Consider the following 25,711-nt stretch of genomic DNA (forward strand, 5'->3'; position numbering starts at 1 on the left):
TTCATATTATTTAAATAAAATAATATGCAAAGTATTACCAAATGAATAAATTGCTAATCCCAAATATAATATTGCTTGATTTGGAGCAATTCCAATGATTATAAATGAAGGAATAATTGACATCAGACCCTAAAAATTATAAAATATTCAACATTTATAAATAATAATAATAAAAAAAGATTAAATTTTTTGCTTGTAAAAATATAAATTTATATATTATCATTTTATATTTTGTTTAAAGTTATCAAAAATTACTCACTATTACTGCTGTTTTTGATTCATTTCCAGAACTAATTCTTCTTACATATCCACCTACATATGAAAAATTAAATATTGAGTGTTTTCAAATATTCTGTCCCTTCAGTCAACATTCTGCATTATACACATAACAACAAATAATTTACTTATATAAATTAATAATAAATAATTACGATAGTACCTTATACTTCAAATAACATTAATATTTCAAATGTTTCAGAGTTTGAATATTAATTCAAACTCTGAAACATTTGAAGTTAAACTGAAGAGAAATTTACCTAGAGTTCAAATGATGCTTCCCTGTTCAAACAATTTTAACTTTAAGCTAATATATCTTAGTGCTTTTTATATTTAAATATTTTTTTCTGAATAGAGATTTTTATATTATAAATTCAACAAAATTACTTCTTTTAAGCTTTTCTTATTATTTAAATTTTATATCTTAGTATAATTAAAAATTATACTAAGCTGTTTTTAGTTAGTTTCTGAAATTAAACCACAAAACATTTGAACATTTTTGTATGTAGTGGCATACATCTTTAAATATCTTATTTAAAAACTTGTTTATTTTATTTGGAGCAAATAATATCAAAAACATAAAATCTTCAATATTTTTAACCTGTAGGAACTCATTTTCCAGAGCCAAAATAAATAGTCATATTAATACAAAAATATACTCAGTCAGCTAAACACATTATCTTTCATAACTGTAGATAAAATATGCCAGCATATTTAATATGATATTAAATTACACCATATAACATGAAACATGATGACAGTTTCTTTAAATATGCATCATATTTATAAAAATAAAATTAAATTAAATATATATACCTTTACAAATTAAAATTAAACTCTTCCCAAATAAATTAAACAAACTTCCAATATTCATTATAATATCTTAAGTCACACTCTTCATAGAATCATCAGTTAATAGAATCAACTGCTTTTTGAAATCAAAATCTGTTTTCGTTATAGTATGGATGTATGTAAGGAGTCAAAGTCCAACTGTTATTCTTACTTATTATTACCATTTTCTTTTTCAGAAAGATTTTATTATGTTTTAAGGATGGAAACTCCCAAAATCCCAAAGAAATTCCTAAATTCAAAATTAAACTAAAAATTATCTCAGAAATAAGGCTCTGATCTCGGAAATAATTCACTGAACCAGAATGTAATAAAATGGAAAAAGTTTGACTTTTGAAAAGATTAACATAAATTGGAAAAAGTAGAAAAAGACTGTTTGAAAAAGAAGAAATGAAATTGTTAGTGTGCAAGTATGTAAATAGGATAATGCAGATCTATACTTTGTAACATCATCATAAGCCAGATAAAAGATGACACACCAATTCAACAGATGAGATGAAGCTCTCAAAAGCAAGGTTGAAGAGTTCAAGTATCAGGAGGTGATCTACTCCTGGATAGAGAATTTTTTGGCATTCTTTTGGTGATGGTTAGGTGCTTAACTTGTAAGAGATATTAACTCAAAAAAAAAAAAAAAATTACACAAGTTAGTTTTAAGTCTCGAATTGGGAAAAATCTTTTATTGTTTGTTTTTTTTGTACCTAATTATTTTATTTTATTTGGCATTTTAAATAGTTTGATATATATTTTTATTAGTATTAAGTTTTCTTGCTCATATTTATTCTTGTTGTATTATAGTTTGACGTCATAAATATTATCATTAACTTAAATATGTGTCATTTTCAATTTTTCTCTTTTTTATTAAAAGTCATGAGAATTACTCCCTTTTGATCACACAATGCATTACATGTAATATACAGTAATACCTCGACTTACGCTACCCTGACTTACACAAACCTGGAGTTATGTGATTTTCAAATCTCGTCAATTCGTCTTTTATTTGAGCGCCACGCAACTCTTGATTACTCACTCCCTCCACACTATTGTTCAGCTTACATGTTCGGACATGTCGTGCGGAATCGACACATAGCTACAATTTATTTTGTGTTATTTATTTCTGTGTTTGTTATATCTATGGAGACTTGAGAGACTCTACTATGTCATCCAAACAAAGTAGAACTGATTCTTCTGCATCAAACAAGAAAAGAAACACTTTATCTTTGGAATGTAAAGATAACATTATTAAAGACTTCGATACAAAAATGAAAATTTGTGAATTGGCAAAGAAGTTTGACCTACCAGAATCAACGGTCAGAACAATTATAAAAGGTAAAGAAAAAATTCTTGAAGCTGTGAAAACTTGACAAAAGGCCTGAGTTCAATTGAAAAGTGGTTACAAATTTTAGAAAATAGACTCCAACGAAGAGCGCATTTCTTCTACAAAATGAGAAATAAAAAAATTATTAGCATACTACGAGGAAATTTTGCGGGAGAAAAAATCTTTGAGCTGTCAGACGAATTTGTTAGATTTTACGAAGCCTTCTACATCAAAATAACTTCAGTTTATGATTTTAATAATATAATTTGTTATACATATGTATTATCTAAGATTTTATTAAACATTTTTTTCTAAATTATTGTTTTCTTTAGTCTCCGGCCCCAATTAAAAATAATTTGTATGTATTTATATGCGAAATTATACCCCGACTTACACGAATTCGACTTACGTGGTAATCGCTCGGTCCCACCTATTGTGTAAGTTCGGGGTATTACTGTAATTATTAAATTATCCAGTTTTTAGAATCAGTCAAGTAATTGAATCAAATGAATTTTCAGGTTTTACAATCTACTTGAATCCCCAGATTAGCAGTTGAAACTTTAACTGCTTGGCCATCTGACCATCATACAGTCCACATTACAACATAAAACAAATTTAATACAGACAATATCATGTACAGTACATATTAGCAGTATTATTGCACCACTCCATTCACTTTCTGTTGTATATACTGTATATAGTAAAACTTTTCTTAACAGACACTTAAAATCAGACATTAAGTCATAAGTTATAAGTAAGGTCTGGATTTTTGGGTGCCTCACCAACTTGATTTTTGAAAGGGGCAAAGTGTAAAAAGACAAACTAAGTTGGTTTCAGTGCAGTAGGCCCACGCATTGCCAAATTTTAGCACCCAAATTGCAAACCTGTCCCAAAACAGTGACTAGCACCCAAACTATATATTTTGCACCCAACTCCCCCCTTTTTTACATTTTCAAAGAATATGTTGACAATTATCTTTTTTTGGTGGTTTTATTCATTCACTTGAGGGGAAAAAACAAATTTGTTAAATCAGACCACGTATGCGGAGGAAAAAAATACGATAATTAGCTTACTCTCTTCTTTTGTTGAGAGAAAAGGGGGTAAAGCAGAATTTTCTGGACTAAATAACTAAGCCTTAGAGTTGTTTTAAGAATGTAAACAGATTCACTGAAAATCTGCAACACATGCTTTCTTTTCTAAGAAAAGAACAATCTAGAAAATTCTGTATTGAGGTCACCTTACCCTGACTTGTGAGCACAACAGTTCCAATTTCCTTTGTTTGGTGTAGGCAACATTACAAAATGGCAAAATTGTCCGCATCTAAACTGAACATTTTAGCAAATAAGTTGAAGACGTATGCACAGATGGAAAAGTTCTTTGCTGTTCCATTTGCGATTATGTGATTTCGGTTGATGTGAAACACCAAGAAATGAAAATCAGGCGACATGAGTTTGGAAAAGCATAGAGAATGTAAACAAAAGAGGAGGGATTTCGAGCATATATTTATAAGGGCACCTGGATGTTGTTGGAGATAATCCTGTAGTGTTTATACTGGAAGAAACAACTGATTCCACAAAACGGTACATGCTGAACATTCTTATTGCACCACTGACCAGGTGCTATGTACAACCAATATTGTTCAAAATGTATCAACTTGAAAATACAAACTCAACAAACTCTAATATTTGGTCATCTGTTGGGGGTCTTAAATAAACAGTGTGGTATTCTACTGCGAGAACTTTGAGAAAATTAATGCGCTTATCAACAAACTTCCTCCTGGTGATTCTGCAGCCATCAACAGTGTTGAGAAACTGGTTGCTCATCCAGTAGTGACCACAGAGCTCTACTCCATGCATTCATACAAGTTATTGGTGGATAAAATCAATGAGCTGGAAAGATGTGGAACTGAAATGCAGATCAGTGGAATGTTGTAAGTCAGGCGCTTGATGTACTGGTCAGTTTTGCCCTGGACAAACTCAAATCTAGTTTATCAAAAAATCCCGATTTGAAACATATTCTGGATTGCACTGAACTAGAATTCTGAGTATAACTGAAACATGTCCCCTTAGTCTCGGTTGACAAAAAAAAATCTTTTTCCTTATGTAAAGACATTCTATCCTCCAAACGAGAAAACTTCACTTTTAAGAACATTGAAATGGTTACTGTTGTAAAATACAATGCTCATCTTTATGTCTAAATTGCAATAAACAATTATGTAGTTTGTAAATATAGTACATTTTGTTGGTTTTTGTCTTAATAATACAGCATTTAAAAGCACCCAAACTGACACCCAAAACGGAGAAAAAAGCACCCAATCCATTTTAAAACTGCACCCAAAAATCCAGACCTTAGTTATAAGATTTACATTATTTCTTACATATATTTATGAATAATCAATGCATTTTAATTGGTTGTTATTAATCTTAAAAAAATTTCTACCAAATCACATTGGTAGCAGTGCATGGAGTTGCTTATTTTTTGTGACATTGTTATTCAAAAAACTAAAAATGGAAACAAATAAAAGTAGACCTGTTATGACAGTAATATGGAAAATATTGCTTCAAAGGATTTGCTTCACATAGTAGAAGCAAAAAAGCAAAGCAACTGGTCTCTAATCAGCACAATAAAATTTCACAGTTGTTACTACAATACAAGATTGGAAACATGGTTCAATCAGTAAAGATCAGCTTGAATTTGATGTTATATGTTTAACCATTACCAGAATTTAGTACAGGGCTAAAAAACAATAGGACAAAAGAGATATTTGCACTGATATTTCATCTAAAAAAAGGGGGAGAAATGTGGCCAAAGATGCAAGAATTATTCGAACAATTTGAGCGAGGTTAAAGATATCACTTTCAATTTTTGAGGTACAATTTGCAGTTTTTTTTTTTGCAATTGGAATCTCCAAGTTAAAGCTCTTTCAGATATTTCAATAAGACAATCAACTTAAGTATATATCATCAACAATGAAACCAATGATGATGGATAAAAACAAAGAGCCGAAATATAATTTTGCTTATCTAAGATAAAACAAAACGGTTTTTTTCAAAGACACGGGTTGTTTAATATGTAAGTATTAGGGTTTCTCAAACAGGATCTTGAGATCACGCTTGTTTTTTTAACCCAGGAAATTCTGCATATTTCTTAAAAATTCACTTTTTTCTTATTTTGTGTTAAAGTTGAGGAAATTTTGCACATAGAAAGTATAATTAACTCATAAACTGTCAGAATACATTTGTATTTATTAATTTTAAACCTACTTATTAGTTTTTAAAATTTTTGCTCGTTATGGCATGTCATAAATGGTCAATAATCAATATGTAGCTTATTTGTGGCAGGACTCTGAAAATTCTTAACTTTTCAGTATCTGTAATATCTGGAATAATTGCACTTATGCTGTCTTAATTTTTAACCATGCCCAGTAGTTTCAATAACTGCATAACACCAGGTTGTGCAAATTGGGCAAGGATACAAACAAGTATGAAGTCTGCAAGTATTAAGTTTTTTTCATAAACCTGATTATTAAATACAAACAAACTGCCGAATTATTGGGCTATAAGCTTGATGTTTCTATTAAAGCAGCTGAGGTAGACAAATCAAGAATACTAGAGAGCAAAAAAAGTACTACAATCTCAAAATTGAACTAGAAATCTTCCAGGCTACAGGTGAAAAACACATCTGTCTTCTCTTAAATGCATTAAAGATGATTCCACCCATGTGAATTGAATCAGAAAGGGCATTCTTGGTAGCAGGCTTTTCATTAGTTAAATAAGAACCAGATTAAGTGATTGAGTACTGACCACCTTTGCTTTTTAAAATCTTATTATAAAAATTTACAATAATATTTGTATTATGTTTTATTTTAAAACAAAAATTACTTTTTAAGTTAGAAGTTTGATCTAACTTCCTTTTTTTAAATTTTCAACTCAATTCAAAACATTTTTTTGTTGTTATTGTTGTATGCAGTGTCCAGCAAACTTTAAGAAATTTTTTCTGTTTGTGAAAATTTAGACATAATTCAAAGATATATTTTTAATATATATGCTGTGTAAGATATTTTTTTAATATATCTTACACAGAAATACTAATATGATATTTTTGGAAGTTGCAGAACATATTAAATTACTTTAAAAAATAAAAAATAATTATATCATTTGATTTCAAGATATTTTGTATATCTTAAAAATAATTAATTCTATCCCGGGAAACAGTTCACTTTTATCCCGGAATCATGGGACAAGCAAAAGACCGGGAAATGAGAAACACTAGTAAGTATATTAAACAACCCAAACCTGAATGAAATTAATATAAAATTGGATACATCAAATCTTACAAAACTAAGTGAAACTTCCTAAAATTGTAGCAATTTGGAAATTTATCCAAAACAAAAATGCCAATGCTGTCTTAGTGAATGAGAAGATATTTAACAATTTTTAATTTTGAGAAAATCTTTTCTCAGCTAGCAGTTCTGTTAATTCTTATTCTTAATACAAGTGAGTAATCTCAAATTTGAAAGATGCCATTAATTTTTCATTTTGGATATAAGCAGGTACAGTAAAATTTGTCTCTAGTGAATCTTAAAAATAAGATATTTTATTATATATTATCAAAATACTATTTGACCAATTACTGCATTCTGGTAAGATAAGTTTCTTTTTCAAACTATACAAACAAAGGCAATTTGAAACTATATGGCTATGCTAAAATAATTTTATATTAATATAGGAATAATTGGTAAATTTTAAAAAGTGATTTAATTTTCTATAATAATTATTTTAAAAGTTTATCATAAAATTCAGAATAAATTCATCCTGTCTCATATCTTTAAATGATATTATAACATATGAAAGGTTAATACAACTTACCTTGTACTATCATCATAATTATTCCACTAAAAAAATATAATTTTCCTTGTTGCATACTAAAATATAATTTTAATTTATGTAAGCTTTTCTTGAATTTATAAGCTATATAAGTATTAAAATTATTTTATTTTATTTTATTTTATTACTTACCTTGTATAATTAAAACGTACATGTGTGAGAAATGTAAGAGAATATTCCAAGCCAGAATATAATAATAAATATATAAAATAAATAAAGCCCACATTTTGTAATATCCTGAGATCTGAAATTCAAAAGTTATTATCTCAGTAAATTAGTTCTTTTAGGAAATTTGTTTGGATGCAAAAAAATTAAATAGATGATTTTAGATAAAAGAAACAACTTAAAAAAGAACCTATTAATAAACAAAAAAAAATTTTAACAAAAAGATTATTTAAAATATTTTGTTTATCAGAAACTATTAGGCTAGTCAATATGATTTATCACACATTTTCCTCTTTTTCAGAATGAAATATTATTATTAATTTAGATTGTAATTTTTTTGTCATGCTATAAAATATTCATATCAATATATATAGGTTATCATCAACAATTTAAGTTATTTTAACAATGTACGGCAGGAATGTATTCAGAAAATGAATAGCTTTACAGTAGATTTGTAACAATGCTGAGAAAATTCAGGTTATACATTGTTGAAATAGTTACATCTAGTGAGAACTATCAGAACCAATGAATGACTAAATTCTTGACAGCAGAAAACAAATCTTTCTTCTTTGCATCTAACACAAAGATGTTGCTAAATGACAATGACTTATAAACTGAAGTGCTAAAAAATTAGAGACAGCAGCACATGTAATGTTGTTACCTTCCACCTACAGGAAAAATGCTTTTAGCTGAAACATTTGCATTTGACACCAATAGGTATGATACTTATTGGTTATGTGTCAGCTTGGTTAGAGTAGCAATAAGCCTTGTAAAGGATTTATTTCCATTTGATCATGGACAGATTGTTGGAGCAAGAAGAATGGGTCACTCTGTCAGTGAGGTGGACAGTCCTCTTGGGTTTTCTCATGCAACAGTTTCAAGGTTTTACCAGGAATACTTAAATTTTAGTCAGCCTTCAGCAGCATTTGCACAGTTTGGGCACCCATGGCTGATGCAAGAACAGGACTGCCAGCAGCTAACCAGGTTAGTAACCATGGAATGAAGATCAACTTGGCACCAAATCATATCAGACTTCAACAGAGGTGCTGCCATCAGTCAATGCACTGTACCTTGTACATTGCATTCTTTGGGGTTTGGTAGTTACCAACCCACTCTGGTATCACTACTAACACCCAGACATCAGGCAATGTGTCTCACCTGAGCCAAAGAACATCAAAATTGGACAATGGATGACTGGTGCAATGTTGCGGTCAGATGAATCTTGTTTTCGGCTTTTTTGAGCTGACAGACGTGTTCATTTGTGGCAGCAACCACATGAAGCCACAAATCCATTGTGTCATCAAGGTGTTGTGCAAGCTGGTGACAGCTCTGTCCTGGTTTGGAGTGTGTTCTATTGGCCTGAACAGAGATTAATAGTGATACTGCAATTGACTTTGATAGGTGCAGCAAATACCAATCTTGTGACAGACATTTTGCACCTTTATGCTTGCTATGTTTCCCAAAGGTAATGATTTGTACCAGCAGGATAATACTACTCTCCACAGGGCACAGGTGGTTTGAGAACACTTGATAGATTTTCAACTACTCCCTTGACCACCTTGATTTCCAGACTTAAACCCCGCAGAGCATTTATGGAACACGTACAAACATTACTTGATGCCTTGTAGAACTAACCAACAAATGCAACTGAATTATAGAGAACCATTGAACATGTTTGGATTAAAATATCTGTGCAACAACTCAGATACTTGCAGAGTCTATGGCACATTGTGTAGCCACTGTCATTCACACTCGGGGAGGAGCTACATGTTATTAGGTAGGTGTCTCTAATTTTTTGGCACTTTAGTTTATTTAAATATTTTAATCATAACTGAAATCAATGAGAGAAATGTCCAAAATACTGGAATCTTTGAAAGTTTGTATCAATTGTAAGTCTTAGCAACTGGACCACAAAACACAATTAATGACACAATTAGTAAACACAAACTAAATTAATGACAATTGTCAGATGAGTTCCAGAATTCTGAGCAATGGAAGAGGCCATTTTATTTCAGATTGTTACTGATGATGAATCCAGGATTTCTCATTATGCATCTGAAATAAAAAAAAACGATTCAAGCATATTTGCTTCCTGAGACCAAAATAATTCAAGGAAATAGTATATCCACAAGAAAAGTCACAATCACTACTTTTCTGAGATACTCGAGGAATTATCTTGCTAGATATTATTCTAGGTCAGTGATTCTTAAACTTTTTCGATCCACCGCCCCCTTTGTCCGTAAAGTTATACCCAACGCCCCCTAACTCATTTTCTCTTGTGTGAGAAATGATAGAAAAGTTTTCCTAAGAATATTTCCAATGAATCTCACACTTTGTGCCCTTACCGTACATTGTTCTCAACATCTGGAAACCATTAAACGCAATGTTTCTTCTTATCCGTTTAACAGAGAAAAGGGAACGGCTGTCAGTGACCCCAACTTTTGCCTTTGGTCACAGTTCAGTACCCTGCCTCCAGCGCCCCCCTAGATTTACTCACCGCCCACAAGGGGGCGTTATCGCCCACTTTGAGAAACGCTGTTCTAGGTAGTATCAATATCAATTCTTGTCTTCACTACTTTTTGTTGTAGCCATGGTTTTCAGCTACTTCTGCTATTCTTTTTATTTCCCTCTGCTTGTCTTGTTCTTTATTACAGTGTGTGTGGGTTCTTCTAGTAAGTGCTCTAAAGGCCACCATTTTGTAGTCATATGGATTGTTAGAGTCGGCTGGGATGTACATTGGGATAGCACTCGGTTTATGGTATACCTTAGTATCATATTTGTTGCCATTAAAGGTGATACTGATGTCTAAAAAGTGAAGTTATTTATTGCTCATTTGTTCTAACTCAATCGTGTGGGTACCGAGAGGTAAGACAAAGTTGTACCTCCTTTTCTCAGCTAACAGGTCAGTGAGATCTGCCCACTGTCAAGGATAGTGGTTTCTGGTCTGGAGTTGAATTGTCCCGAGATGTCGGGTTTAACTGTTTGTTCATTCAAGTGGCGGAAGTGAGTGGACTCATCAATAAGGCAGCAGCGATATTCGAATAAATGACACCATTTAAACAATAAAACAAGATTTATTAAGTGACAAAATAGATGAATATAATTCTAACATCGATATCTATTAATTGGCAGCGCCTAACCGGGGGTTCCAAGAGAGAGTTTACAGAAATTTGGTTGTCATACCTCGTCCTGGCATTGGAATATTCTCTTGAAAGATCGTCGGCTTTTGAAGAGTATTGTTGTAAGTGGTGGCAGAACTTCGATAGTGGTGGGCACTTCAAACTGATGATCAGATGACCCCGTTATTTACTCATCACCACCTTTTTATACCTTAAGTCACGTGATTCGTTGTCGTCAATAGCGATTATTGATGATTAGTTCTCCGTGACTCAGGTTTAAGATTTGCTGAGAAAGGAAGCGACATCCGGAGAAGGAAGGATGAACATCCGTTTTATTTTCGATCAGGTTTCTGATATGGATTCTTACCGAGGTGATTTGTTGAGAGTCTGTCCATCCCGAGGTTCGGGGTTTGTTGAGGGTCTGTCCATCCCGAGGTTTGGGGTTTGTTCGGTTTGGCCCCTCACATCACATCGGCCTTTCTAAATCAAACTTGTACTCTAAGGTATGGGTTCGATTTTCTTGCTGGGATTACTACTCTCTCTTTAATAAAGTTTATTAGGAAATAGGGTAAGTTTATTATATTATTAATATTGAATGGAATAAATTTAAAAGATTTGGTTGGATCAAACATAATAGTATTAACATAGACCAGTTGATCAAACGCGGAACAATTTTTTTTGTAATTATAGTGACATAGAGGAAGATATTTATTTAATAATAGTATTAACAAAAATGTGGTTTGGTTTATAAGAGTCCAGTGTACTCTCGTTCTTCTTGTTGAGTAGTAGTTAATGTTGCTTGATTGGTCGTCCTGGGTGAGAGGTTAAGAGTTCTTCTTTCAAGGAAATACGTGGTTGTAAACTTCCTTTGTTTTACGGAAGAAGTTGGTCTGTTGGCCGAAGGTACATTGTTAGATTTTTGATGGTAGAGGATTATTTTCGAGGTCAGCGAATGTCTCTCAGGTAAGTTCGGAACGTTCGGTGATGTGAAGTAGGATGGTGGTAATATTATTCTGTTTGATGAAACCGTGTCTCGTTCTATAATTTAGACTTAGTATTGTGTGTATTAGTGACTTCCAAAGACACTTGGCAAGTTTTCTATCAAATATCTTTATTCATTCTAGTTGAACTAGAATGAATAAAGATATTTGATAGAAAACTTGCCAAGTGTCTTTGGAAAACACACAATACTAGTGTTTACTAAGTCTAGGTAATATTATTGTTGAGTGAATTGAGGAAATCTTGGGGATATCAGTCTTCGGGTGAACAATGGTAGTGTTGTGGGAGGCTACATCCTTCCATTGAGTTTAGGAATTAGCACTGTCTTGGTATTTAAAAATAGGTATTAAAATAGAAAGTAAATTGATTAAAGTTCATGGGCCTGGAGGGTTGAGGTATGGGATTACATACATAGATTAGAATACTATCTCTCGGGAATAGGAACGCGTATGCAAGAGGGTTGCTTATTATAACCTGTTAAAATAATTAAAGAAACTATGGAAAGTCATTGAGAATAAATGCAATTTGTTTATATTATTTGAAAAAAATGATACATAGATATATAATAACAAGTTGGATAACATAAAAAAATATATAATATATACAAGTAACCCTCGTATAACACGGGAGTTTCGTTCCAAAAAATTGCCGTGTTATGCGAATCCGTGTTATATGAAACAAAGAACTAGTGCGAAAAGGGGGGGTTAGGTTCCAAGAATTAAGAAACATGCTGTTAAATCCTTCTTTAAATTGGATTTATTATTTACAAGTTGAAAGGCCCAATGCCAGGCATCGGGGCATACAAAATTACAAATAAAAATAACAATATACTGAATATTATACTGTAAAAATATAAAATAAATATAAAATAATTTATATTGTTAATTTAAATTAATTTAAATACTTGCTAGGGGCGTCCCTAGTGGCCATTTTTGGCATACATTGATAGAATCCGGTTTATCAGCTTTATACAGTAGATTTTTTTCATGGCTAAAATACTTATTTATTATTTAAGTAAATATTTTACCAGAGGATTATTCATCCTATATGATGATCTCAGCTTGAGCATCATCAGCTGGTAACAGTTTTTATTACATTTCATGTTGTACAAAGGTTTTACCTAATTCCCGAACCATGTTAGAGTGAACCCGTGCTATGGAAGTGCCGTGTTATACGGGGGATGGTCCCAATTCTAGAACTATGTTACAGCAAATCCGTGCTATAGAAGTGCCGTGTTATATGGGGGTTACCTGTATATAATTGAAGTTTGGGAATAACAATAAATGAAATATATACGACAAAAGGAATATAATATGTTATAAAAGGGGAAAAAAGAATGTTGAGTTAGGGTCGTGATCATCAGTTATGACGAGAGTGAGGCAGTTGAGTATGTGGTGCCACATCTGAGGCCGGAAGTGGAGGTGTTTGGTTGGAATAGGGAGTAATGGTGGGGTTTTGGTTTTGATAATATGCTTTGGTTAGCGCCACTTCGTTGTGAAGAGTTAGCCTTAGATCGGGTGGACATTGGTGTCCAACTGGAAGGACAATCGTGGCCGGGGTTGCATTCTTCAATCGTTGGGCTTGAGCAAAGTTAAGGGCAGCTCAAAGTGCTGCCGAATCGACTTCTGGTCAGCCTGGTGGGGTGGAGGTGATGGGGACATTCTGGGTTCTCACCAATCATCGGGGCAGTCATCTGTAAAACAGATGGGTTAGGTTATTCAGAACTGATAGACAAGAAAAATTTGAAATTATTGTGTGCAAAACGAGTGTACTATATTAGTCTGAAGTTCTAGTGGAGGGTGGGACGGGGTGGAGAGGAGGGTGGTATTGTTGCTGTAGACAGGGATATCGGAGAAGGTCCATTGCAAAAAATAGGGGCCTTGTCGGAATGCGAGATAGTAAGAGAAAGTAGTTTCGGGGGGGGGGGTTAAGCGGTGGAGGTGAATGAGATATGTAGGGACCTCCTTAGGTCGATGAACGACACAGAGTAGGAAGTGCTGGTTATGACAAGCCAAGATAGATGCCCATGTTTGAGGGGCAGATTGGGTTATATGGACTCCTAAGAAAAAGAGGGAGGATCGCGAAAAGCGCTGAACCAGGGGATGAGATTGTTTGATGTGGGAGACAAGCTCAGTTCATTCTCCTTCCCAACAACAATTCGTTTCTAGGAACGGGCACTCCAAAGGCTTGAATTGGCAGGTTTGTTGATGGTCCTCCTTAAGATGAATAGGTGTCCACATGGGACATCCGGAAAATTTTATAGACACATGGAATTCTTACGGATGAAGCTATTTGCTTGATGACCAGACTGCAAATGTGGCCAAGAGGTTCTCAGCAGGTAGGGCAAGTGTCGATACACGCTCTGCAGGCCAAGCAAACAATGTGTCCATTAGAGCATTGGAAGACGGGCGATTGGACCAAGTTGTAGCAGATAGGACAACTTAGGAGAGCAGTTAACGTATCATTGTGTTTGAGGGAGGCCATCATGTCTGAAAGGGAAAAAGTTACGTGAGGTGATGCACCTAGATTAGCAAATAATAATGTCTTAACTTTATAAGTAAAGTAAATAAGGTTGTAGCCGGGCAATTATAAAAGAAGCGCGATTAAAAGAAAATTACTATATATAGGTATAAACACTTCAATTAAGGTGGATATGGATGGACCTTTAATAAGATTGTACAATAGGTGATCGTTTGGGTTGGGTTTGTTTGGTTTGATTTGGTACTACTCACGGTGGCAAGGGGTCTGAGGTTGATGTCCCAGGAGGTTGACTTTCTACTGTTATTTTGTCGAGGGGGTGCTCTTTGGTCTTAATCCTTTGAGTATAGTGGGTGGCTAGGCATCCTCAGTGGTGTCATAAATAAAAGCGACAACTGTATATAAAACATACTGATAATAGCGTAATGCCAAAACAGCTGGTAAGTAGAATAATTAATGAGGGGGAAGAGTTTGTTGGAGAGGAGTCCGCTGTTGCATGCAATAAATGGTCAAGATCATATTGGACATTAGATAAGGCACAGTCTACTTCTTTGAAATCCTCGGAAGTTAACTTGAATGTTTCTTGGGTTGGCGGTTCCCTAAGACATTTTTGGAGGAGTAAGACTTCTGTTTGGTTGCTAATTTGTTTGATTTGGGGGACGACTAATTGATGGCCTATATCAACTTGTAAGGTTGATTCTTTTTGGAAGTGGAAGTGGGAGGTAAGGATAATCCCCGGTAAATAGCCTGTACATGCATTAAGGAGAGTAATAGTTCCCATATCATTTAGTTTACTGGTGGTTGACAAAAAGTATGATTTCTGGCATCTAGTGGGACATCTAATGGTTAGAGTAAGAGGTTTAGGAGTGGAATAAATCCAGGTCCCTTGTTGGTCTATTTTCTTGAAGATTGGGGTAAAATGTGGGACTATTTGTTGAGTGCAAAGGTCCTTGACCTTGTTTTCATTGCCACTAAATAGCAAATATTTGCAGCTTTGCTGTGGGTCTCATAGTATAGGGCTATCCAAGGAACACATAGGGAGGTGAGTGATTTTACAAGTGGTTAGTTCATGGTGTTGTAATAGCATATAAGATTGTCGGTCCATAGATATGGCAATAACAGGATGTTTGGTCTTGAATTGTATGTAAGTGTTTAATGCGGGGATATACATGGGAAAATTCAGTTTCGTACATATCAAAAGGTCCGCTAGGGTTGATTAACAGTATCTTAGTAAAGACCCTCAGTTTGCGTGGGAGTGCTATAGCGATTGTAGTAATCCAGTGATAATATTTGAATAAAGTATCTGGCTGGATGCGTTCGATCATAGCATAACCTTCCGGAAGTTGAGTTTGTATATCCCAGAGCATATGTATCATAATTTCGCGAGGAATAAATTAGGTACTTAATCGTCCCTGTTCTAAAATATTAATTGCTTTGCGTAGTTCCACTAATTGAAAATGTGGGTATGCCGGGAGGTAGACGGAGTCGTACCTCCTTTCTGTCGGCCCACAGGTTGGGGAGAGATCCGCCCACTGTCGCAGATGGCTAATTTTGTCTGATATTCTGATTAAGTAATTAATTGTCAGGTCGAGTGGAGGAAGCATGTGGGTTAGTTGATAAGATCAAGGCGATATTCAAATAATCAACTCCATGTAAACAAAACAACGGTTTATTGGAGATAGTGCTTAATACAAATAGTCCGGTTCCTAACAGCGGGGCTAAGAGAGAGAGTTTACAGCTTTCGGGGTCATACCTCTTCCTAGTATTGATATCTCATTGTAATAGATTGTTCAGGTCTTCGAATTGGACTTCAAACAGGTCGTCTGACTGGTCAGAGATAACGGCAGGAGGAGAGGTCGATGGCGGCACATTGGTGGGCTTTGGCGGCAGCAGATTTTGGCCCTTGGTTCTTGATCTTGCTGGCTCGAGACGAGCGTTTCCTCTTTTCCTTCAGCAACCTCGTTTGCTGTTCTTACCTCCTTTATATACCCTGGATCACATTATAGTCAAGCACCAATCATAAAGGGGGATGATTAACTCTCCGTGACTCAGGGTTTGAATCCAGAGAGACAGGAAGCCCTCTCTGAAGGAGGAAGGATGAATATCCTGTCTATATTTTAAGTTTTTCTAACATTTCTCATGGGAGGCCATATTGTGCGAAATAATACAAGTTGTGTTCGGGACCAGGTTCCGGTCCTCACAAAAATGTAATTCCTGGACAAAGGATTCAATGGTCTGTAAAATAATTTCATAAGTGAGATTATAATGATAGACGTTCATTAGTTCGCCAAAGTTTTCTACGCGTCTGTATAGAATGAAAATCTGGTGGCGATTGTTTTTGCTGATGTTCAATATAGAAGGATGTTCATTTAGAAGGGTAGTTTATGATCATAGTAAATGAACTATTCCCTCATTGCGTCATTTTATAGCTTCAATTTTGACATTTAAGGCTTCAACTTCCTTGGAGGTAGCTATTCCAAAGAGGAATTTAAGAGCCTTTCCTCCAAAATCTACCAAGTCCCATTTCCTATTAGGATTGCTTTTTAAGGTGACTAGTGCAACAAGCTCCCGATAATTGCGAAGGTAATTGAAGAAGGTAGTTTTGACTAAATCGAATCCTCCGGTAGGGAATTTCCATTCAGCTAGGTGGGAATCGTTGTTTGGAAGAGGGCGTTTGCTTAGGGCCTCTAAATAGTCAAGAGATTGCGAGATGAATTGGATTTGTCTTTCGATATGATCGAAGGTGAAATCATTAACTAGAGTCCAGTGGCTCGTGATCATTAAATAATTTTCCTGGTGGATGAAAATCACGCCTTTGGTGAATTTCTGAGGTTCAGAGGGGGTCCTCCAAGGTTGTACAGTGGAAGCTCAGAAAAATGACAATAAGTCAGAGGAAAATTATCTCGTTTGGGTGGAGGAGGAGCTTAAAGAGTAGAGGGTTGTTGCTTGGAGAGAGTATGTTTTCTACAGCCGATTTTCTTTCCCTAGAACAGGGAAATATTGTTATTAACATCAAGATTGTTGGGAGAGGGATGCAATAGTTCTCCTATTTGAGGGTCAAATTAGGAGTAGATTACTTATGTATAAGGATATCAGTTTACGGATTGATTCCGACTGTCCTATTTCCATGCTCGGTACATCATTACAGTGTTATCGCTAAGGTGAATAGTTAATTCGAGGCTTAAGGGGAGAACGATCAACTCATGATGGAAGAAATAAATCTAGGTATTCAACTTCAGCTAGGCCGAGGCATAACCCAAGGTTGATCCATGACTAGCCCTTGGCTTTGGAGGGCATAAGGGGGCATAATCTCATGTTCTCCCTCCGTTTCCATTTCGGAAACCTCACTCTCACTCTCCATCTCTAAAAGTTCTGCTGGCTGAATCGGTATCGAGTTCAAAATAAATTCATCCCAAGGGTCAATCGACAGGGTTTGCTGAACTTCAGTAGTAATAGGCTCAGGTGGTGACGGTAAGTCGGATTGATTGAGTAACAATGCTTCATGGAGATGGAATTCCTTTCTAGCGATTGTTGGCTTGATGTGATTGGCATGCACATTTAATTTCCACTTGGTTTGTATATTTTCAATTGTAAAATTGATGGGACCCAGCACCTCGATGGCACGATGCGGTCCAGACCACCTGGGCGCTAACTTCCGTTTTAGTCCTTGGGATGTGACAACTTCCTTCAATAACACTCTGTCTCCTATGTTATAATGCAGAGGTTTATTCTGTTGCCGGTGTTGTGCTTGTCTTGTTTCTGCCGCTTGCTCCTAATACTGTTGTGCTGTTTGGTGGGCGTGTTTTATTCGTTGCTGTAACTTGGAAGCAAAATTGCTCCTACCTCGTAAAATATAGTAATAGGGCTAGTTGCTAGGTTGAACGGGAACGTTCCCATCCAACTGAAAGCAAGAGATGTAACAAATTGGAAGGGAAGATGTTCCTTCAAAAAAGAGGAATACCTATGGGTAGTCTCTTATTCGAGGACTTGGCTGAAATTGTGGTATGTCTTTTAGAAGCCAAAATCATCCCTAAGTTCCTTTCTATTATCGAAATATATAAAAGATACATTAATGATGTATGCATCATCTGGAAAACAAAGCCAAACATCAAAGAATGTATGCGCTGTACGAACAACAATCCATATGGTCTTAGGATTGAGTTAGAACAAATAAGCAATAAATAACCTCACTTTTTAGACATTAGTATCACCTTTAATGGCAACAGATATGATACTAAGGTATACCGTAAACCGAGCGCTATCTCGATGTACATCCCAGCCGACTCTAATGATCCGTATGACTACAAAATGGCAGCCTTTAGAGCACTTACTAGAAGAATCCACACACACACACACACACACACACACACTGTAATGAAGAACAAGACAAGCAGAGGGAAATAAAAAGAATAGCAGAAGTTGCTGAAAACCATGGCTACAACAAAAAGTTAATATTTAAAATAGCAGACAAGCAAGAAAACCGACTCGAAGATCAATTGGGTAGAGCTCCAGAAAATGGTCCATAGCGAGATACGTCTCCCCATTGTATTACTATAACGTATGAGCATCATATGCACTCCTTATATCGAGAAATTGAGGCATATACTGATTCAAAAATAGCCTACAGGCATAAACCAGATATATTCACCATGCTAAGGAAAGGGAAAGATCGAGCAGACATCAAAAGAGTGCTGGGGGTGTATAAAATTCCGCTCAAAGATGATCAATTTGATACAGATCTTGTATATATCGGATCTACAAGACGAATGCTCAGGCAACGCCTCTGTGAGCATAAAACCGATATTGAGAAGAAAAACAATACTGCCTTAGCTATATATGCCAGTGAAAACGGCATTACACCCGAATTACATTAGGCGACCGTAATCCGGCAAACTCAGCAGATTCACCAGCTTAGAAATTTGGAGGCATTGGAAATCTTTAAAGCAGAACACCAAGGTCTTTCAATCAATTTTAAGGATGAAAAGCAAATCTCGAGGGCGTGGCGGGCTATGTATGACCCGGCATTATAGTTGCCGACGCACACGCACATCGTTATAAGTTTAAATTCAAAAGAAAGTTCGAAAGAAAATTGGAACGCATCGGGAATGGAAATAGAGTGGAAACACACAGAAAAAGGATCTCTAATAGAATTCTACCTGAAGAAGGTCCTAGGGTGGACCGAAAACATTTGTGGTACGTTAAATTTTTGCAAAGCTACAAAAGGTTAACAAGATATGAATATAGGATCTATGTGGAAAATTAATGAATACATTCTATAACTCTTACATTAAATATATTATTAAAATATCATAAATGATAAAATTTTAATCTAATTATTAAAATTACACATATTATATATTGAAAATATTAAGTATTATTTTTGAAAAACTATCTAATATTACCTTCAATTTTGATGTTTTGTACAGGTTTAAAAGTAAATAATGATGATGGAGATATGTAATTATAAGCCTCCATAATTCCACTCCCAATATTTTTGGCCTATTAAAACATGTAACAATTACTGAAAATTTTCAAATTTTATTATTTATTATTTAAAAACAATATAATTTTAAAAATTATTATTTTTATCTAATCACACTTAATGTATATAATAACAGCATAATCTAACAGTTTTTAATACAAAAATAATATTTTTACTTCATTTGTAATTTCTTACACTGAATGAAAAATATAAATATCTAACTCTACAAACAGAAAAACCTTTAAAATTTAAATCTGAAATATTTTCATATATTTTATTAGAGAGGATGCATATGATAAAATTTAACTACATTGCTGTTCCAACGTATTGCAAGCTATGCATTTCAATTCCTTTTCATAAAATACTGTTTAAAATTGTATTTTTATTTAAATGCTTCATCTAGTGCACAAATATAGGCAATTGTCTTAAATCATCTCTGTATTGGAATAAATCATTATTAAAGTGTAATTTTATTATTATTAAGCCAAAGGAAGCTAATTGAATTGAGTAAAATGATAAGTACAGTAATGAAGAAAAGTTCTATATAAAATTTTAAAAATTCTAAAATTGTTCAATAGATAAAATTAATTTTTCATTATTATTCACTATTAACACTGGAAAACTGCAAAATTATAATCTGTGACCAGAAAGTCTATTTTAATTAGGGAGTGAGAATCCTGATAAAAAATTCTTAGTAAATTTAAAAGCATACTGCTATTTATTTTGATCAAAGTTTTATACATGTATAGCATATATACAGTTTGTGTTAAACAAGTTCACAATTTTAAATACATTCCAAAGATTATATGTAAGTTAAATTACATTTCAAATATGATTATTTGAACAAATATATAAAATAAATTTTTATTTTTTCACTATTATAAATTATCCTGTAAAAAAATAATATATATCAATATATATATATTTATATATCCTTGCTGAATATTGATATTGAAATATCTGTAAATGTTTTATGTAACTGTAAAGATTTATATTTGTCATCCTATTTGAAGTGACAATCATACTGAAATATCATAAAAGACATGTCCCTACATATATATTATATTTATATTCATGGACATATGTTATATGGGTGTATATTTATAATTTTATAAATGTGTTATCATTTCAAAAACTTTTAGAGAAAACACTGCTTTTCCTGCAATGTTTTTATAATCATATTCTATCACATTCATTGTTACATTTATTTCATATACAGCCGATCCTGTCTATCTCAAAACATGTTTATTTCAAAACCTCTTTACCTCAAAATTTATTTTTTTCCCTACATTTACAGCCTAAATTCAATATATTTTCCATGTTTATCTCAAATACTTTTCTCCAAAACCTCTATCTCAAACTATGGACTATCAAACTATGAAGTGTCAATTACAAATTCAATGTTCAGCAACTACATTTTAATAGTATAAATTGAGAAACGTCTCTTGCAATACAGTACATAGTTGTAATTAATGTTGCTTTTCTCTAATTGGATACAAATTTAGCTTGCTTCTTATTGGATGAAGAAAGTCAAGAATCAGAAACTATTGACAAACTATTTCTGTTAAGGCCTGTCAAAAATATTTCATTTATACCTAATACAGATATGTATCATACTTACTGTTGTATTAATAAAATACCATACCTCCAATACCTCCAATCAAACCTATTAACATATTACTGTTTATTCTACATCGTGAGACCTTGTTTATTTTGAATTTTTTTTCTCATTTCCATGAGATTTGAGGTAAACAGATTCAACTGTATTTTTCTTCAATAATAAAGTGGTTTATTGGAATATCTTATACTTTGCTTTATAATTTCATTTTTTGTTTCAAAGTGATTTTTTTGCAAGAATATAAACATTTAAAAATGAACTGCCTGTGTGTATGAATGGATATGCCATATGTGCAATAATTATATAGATATCATGATACAAGGTGTCCAGAATTCCAAATACAGTCACATATCTCCATTATTTTTATCTGGTTGTGGTTATTCAAATGCCATTTTGTTTCAATGGTGAAGGCTACTGCTGAATCAAGTGTAAAACTGGTCCCTTAAAAAATAAAAATTTTATCTTAAAAAAGTGCCTAATTAACATCCCATGATATCAATGGGAGAGTTGTTCAAAAAAAAAAAAAAAACCCAAAGTGGCAAAAATTTTGACTAAAATGTGGATAATAAGGTCAATTTATGGTCCCAAATGGAGTTGCCCATTAACTTGCTTGTGAGTTCAATGTACAATGACATTTCAGAGATAACTTCAGGCTGACACATGCAAAAAGATTGTATTGCCAGACAACAGTAAGATACACATCAATAAACAACTGAGGCACCATGTGCAATGAATATAGCAAAAAATCTGTATTCCATTGTTGATAAAATGATCCTGAGTATCTCACAAAACTATGATTTGTCCTGGCATTGACAGTACGATAGGGGTAGAGTTTAAGCTGTTAGTGCTATGCAGGAGCAGAAAAAAAATAACTAGACTAGCAATCTGCAAATCAATACAATACTATAGTTCTATATTATGCCACATATACTCAAATTACTATGTATGATACATGTAGACACAATATAAGAGCAACAGGCAGAATGCTAGGCTCTCATACTATGATGTTCCACAACCCTGTCCTCATGTGATTCTTAAAGTGATTGAGAATCTCAGAAGAATTGGGCAATTTCTGGAGACATACCTATTAACATTTATCATATTCCAGCATTTATGAACAAGGAAGCTATTCTGACATAATCTGAATACATCTGATAACTGTCAGGATGGCAGCCAGAGAAAATGCAATTGTCCAAAATCTGCATTTTCTCTGGCTGCCATCTCTGGCATCAATCTGGGAGATGCTTAAACAACACCATTACCATCTGTATCAAGTGCTCAGGCAGCAGAGTCTATTGAGTGGTGATGCTCAGAGAACACTAAATTTCTCTCATTAGATGAACATTTTGTCTCAAGAATTTTACAGATTGATCATGCCAAGTTCACTAAGGGTGCTACATAAAGCATTCCTAACACATGTCACTGTCTATTGTCACTTTGTATGAAACAAATCATCAGTGGTAGTAGTCAATAAATGTGTGATGTGAGATTTGGGAAGACACGGTCCTAGGATCGTGTTTTCTATGGGAAAATCCTTGCAAAATGTAAGTATGCAATGACACAAGCAGTTTGATGCCTTCACAGTATCTCTGTTTTTAGCAATATCAGATTGAGGTTAACCTCTAAAATGCATTTTTCCTGCATTGTACATTGAACACTTGGGCCACTTAATAGAGTATCTCTTTTTAAGGTCAAAACTGGTCTTATTATCCACACATTTTAGTAAAAATTTTTGCTATTTTAGGTTTATTTTGTCTTCATGAACAATTTTCCATTGACACCATGGATTGTTAATTGGATATTTTTTGAAATAAAATTTTAGTTTTTAAGTTGTCAGTTTTAAGCCAATTTTATACACTTGATGCAGCAATAGCCATTGAAACAAAATGGCATTTGAACAACTACAAGTGGATGATAAATAATGGAGATATGACTATTTGAAAATTCTGGATATCCTATATATATGTATGTAAGTTGTGTGTGCACATGAAGAAAAAACACCAAACGTGTGTGCACATGCACACGCACACGTTTGGTATTTTTTCTTCATGAGTATGCAACTTATTGATTAAATTCATTTATTACAAAAATACTAAAGCATAGTAATCCAACAAATACATCAGTTTTTGATTATTATTAATAGATATCTACTTGAAACAATCAGTATAAATGAAGATGAGGAATAATTTATCAATTTTTTCCATGAAAAATCAAAAAATTTAGATCAGATTGGAATTGGATTACCACACATCTTGTCATAAAGGTCTTTCACTATTTTAATAAGTTTAATAGTTTTATGTTATCATCTTTATAAAAACCTGCACATTATAGAATCACTAGAACAATTGTAAATCTTTATTATGTAATATATTGTCATACCCTTTTATCTTCAGGAAGAGATTCTTCAAAAAATATTGCTATAAATATAATATCCAAAACTGCAAGTATTAATGCAAATAATGCAGGAATCACAAAAAATTTTTTATCCTGATGTCCAATCCAAATGGAAAATGCTGCTCCAATCATAGGTCCAATCACAAAACCAATTGCAAATGCAATTCCAATTAATGCCTACAAAATATTTCAGAAAATTATTTGTTGATTAAAATAAATATATTCTTTAATTTATCTAAACTTAACTTGCTTAAAAAAACAAAACTTCACAAAAATAAAATTTCAATGAAAAATACTTTATAGGAGTTAATACAATTGAAATAGCAAACAAGAGAAATTAAGCCATATTTAGATGCTTTTGAGTATAGCTTGTCATCAGAAAGAAAGCTTTAATAATCAAATTAGATTGCATAGAGTGTGATTTCTACACATTCGTATTCTGATGTTTGTTATTTCAATTATATTAACTCCTATAAAACATTTTCATTGAAAATTTAAGGTTTATGTCTATAGTATGAAAGAAAAAATTAAATAAAAATAAATTTTAAACTCACCATTCCTTTAGCTCTTGATTTGGAGTCAGAAACATCTGCTACTATAGCAGCACTTAAAGTGATATTTCCTTTACTCAAACCCCCAATAATTCTTGCTAAAACAAATAGCCCAAAGTTATTAGAGCATGACCAAACTGCATAGGAAACTGCAATGCCAAACTGAAATATTAAAATTTGATAGTATTTTATATTAGGTTTTATAATGGAGAAAATTAAAAATCATAAACAATTAAATACATTTTATTCAATACAGAAACAAAATCATGAAATAGCAAAAATTAAAAATCAGACAACAGTCAAAAATTAGAATAGAAACATATCAACGATTCTTTTCAATTTTGGTAGTATGTATTTCATGGTTATTTTTCTAAAAGTGATAAAACTCTTATGTCTGAAGCAAAAATAAATTAACTCAAAAAATAAAAAACCTAGCATTTTTTGTGTTATCATGATTGTTCTTTATCCCACAGAGAATATGACAAGTTCAATAACTACATTTATACAGAGCCATGGCTACTGGGAGCTATGAGGTGGTTTAGCTCTTTCAGCTTAATCAGCAGTGCACATATATGGTACAGTAAGTTCTCATTTAGCACATCCTTGATTAACGCTGATTTAATTTAATGCAGTCTGCTCAAAGTGTAAAAAAAAAAAAGCTAAAAATTTATGTAATTCAAATTATTGCTGCATTTCATTCATTCATTTGTATATACAGTATATGATTATTCCCAAATATAAACCAATCACATAAGGTGGCAATTTTTTGTGGCACTGTACTTCCCCTAAATCTGATTGTTTGGTGCATTTGTTTTCATACATTGTGTTCATTAGCAGCGAAACAGTGTCCAAGCTGTCAATATGATTTGGAATGCTGCATAAAACATTATTAATTTATGTGCTGTAATCATCAACATTATTATGTAAGGAAATCAATAAAAATTCTATTTGTTCATTAAAAATTAATCCTCGTACAAATTTTAATATACTGTATTTACTTGAATATAAGATGACCTTGCATATAGGACAAGGTGTGACTTTAAAGATCAAAACAAAAAAAAATTAGTTTTATTAATACAATTCTAATTTTATTTCTTTTAATCACAAATAAAACATCAAATGAACATAAATGCACACATTGTCCCACAAAAATTACTAGCATTTTAAACTTTAAGGAAAAATCTTGTAAAATCAACAACATAATTTGTTCACATAAAGCTGGGCAATCAGGAACCTTTTTTTGCCAATTCTTAACAGTCAAATCCACTCTTCGTCAATTACACGCGAGTTTCTCCAAATTCTGATTTCTGAATAATCATGTTTTCACATGGGAATGGATTAAAACTTATATTGTGCTCTCGTGTGATTTTGGAATTTCAATCTGAAATTCAATTCAAAAGCTTTGCTTTTCCTATTGCTATTCATCTTTATTCCCGACAACATACATAAGAATGATTCAAACGACCCAGATAAAATACTTGTTTTTAAATACAAGAGAATAAGCATCCAATAAGAAATGAGAATACACGGTTCACAAAAATTATTTGCAAAAATGCAAAGAATCGCACGTATAGGACGA

At 33.2% G+C, this 25,711-nt stretch overlaps 1 protein-coding gene across 2 annotated transcripts in view; it reads right to left on the bottom strand.

The window, feature by feature from the left end:
• LOC136982435 (major facilitator superfamily domain-containing protein 10-like) overlaps nucleotides 1-25,711 on the bottom strand; it is a 50,066-nt gene that overhangs the window by 1,635 nt on the left and 22,720 nt on the right. For both annotated transcript variants that reach the window (XM_067278924.1, XM_067278929.1), the window contains exons 5-11: nucleotides 24,136-24,294; nucleotides 23,567-23,758; nucleotides 19,490-19,586; nucleotides 7,459-7,570; nucleotides 7,309-7,364; nucleotides 260-312; nucleotides 39-129 (exon numbers count right to left, since the gene is read on the bottom strand). In XM_067278924.1, the coding sequence (XP_067135025.1) occupies nucleotides 39-129; nucleotides 260-312; nucleotides 7,309-7,364; nucleotides 7,459-7,570; nucleotides 19,490-19,586; nucleotides 23,567-23,758; nucleotides 24,136-24,294 (760 nt within the window). The remainder of the gene's footprint in view (nucleotides 1-38; nucleotides 130-259; nucleotides 313-7,308; nucleotides 7,365-7,458; nucleotides 7,571-19,489; nucleotides 19,587-23,566; nucleotides 23,759-24,135; nucleotides 24,295-25,711) is intronic.

Source organism: Centruroides vittatus, unplaced genomic scaffold (assembly GCF_030686945.1).
Source record: "Centruroides vittatus isolate TY-2023 unplaced genomic scaffold, ASM3068694v2 contig_1168, whole genome shotgun sequence".
Lineage (NCBI taxonomy): Eukaryota > Metazoa > Arthropoda > Arachnida > Scorpiones > Buthidae > Centruroides > Centruroides vittatus.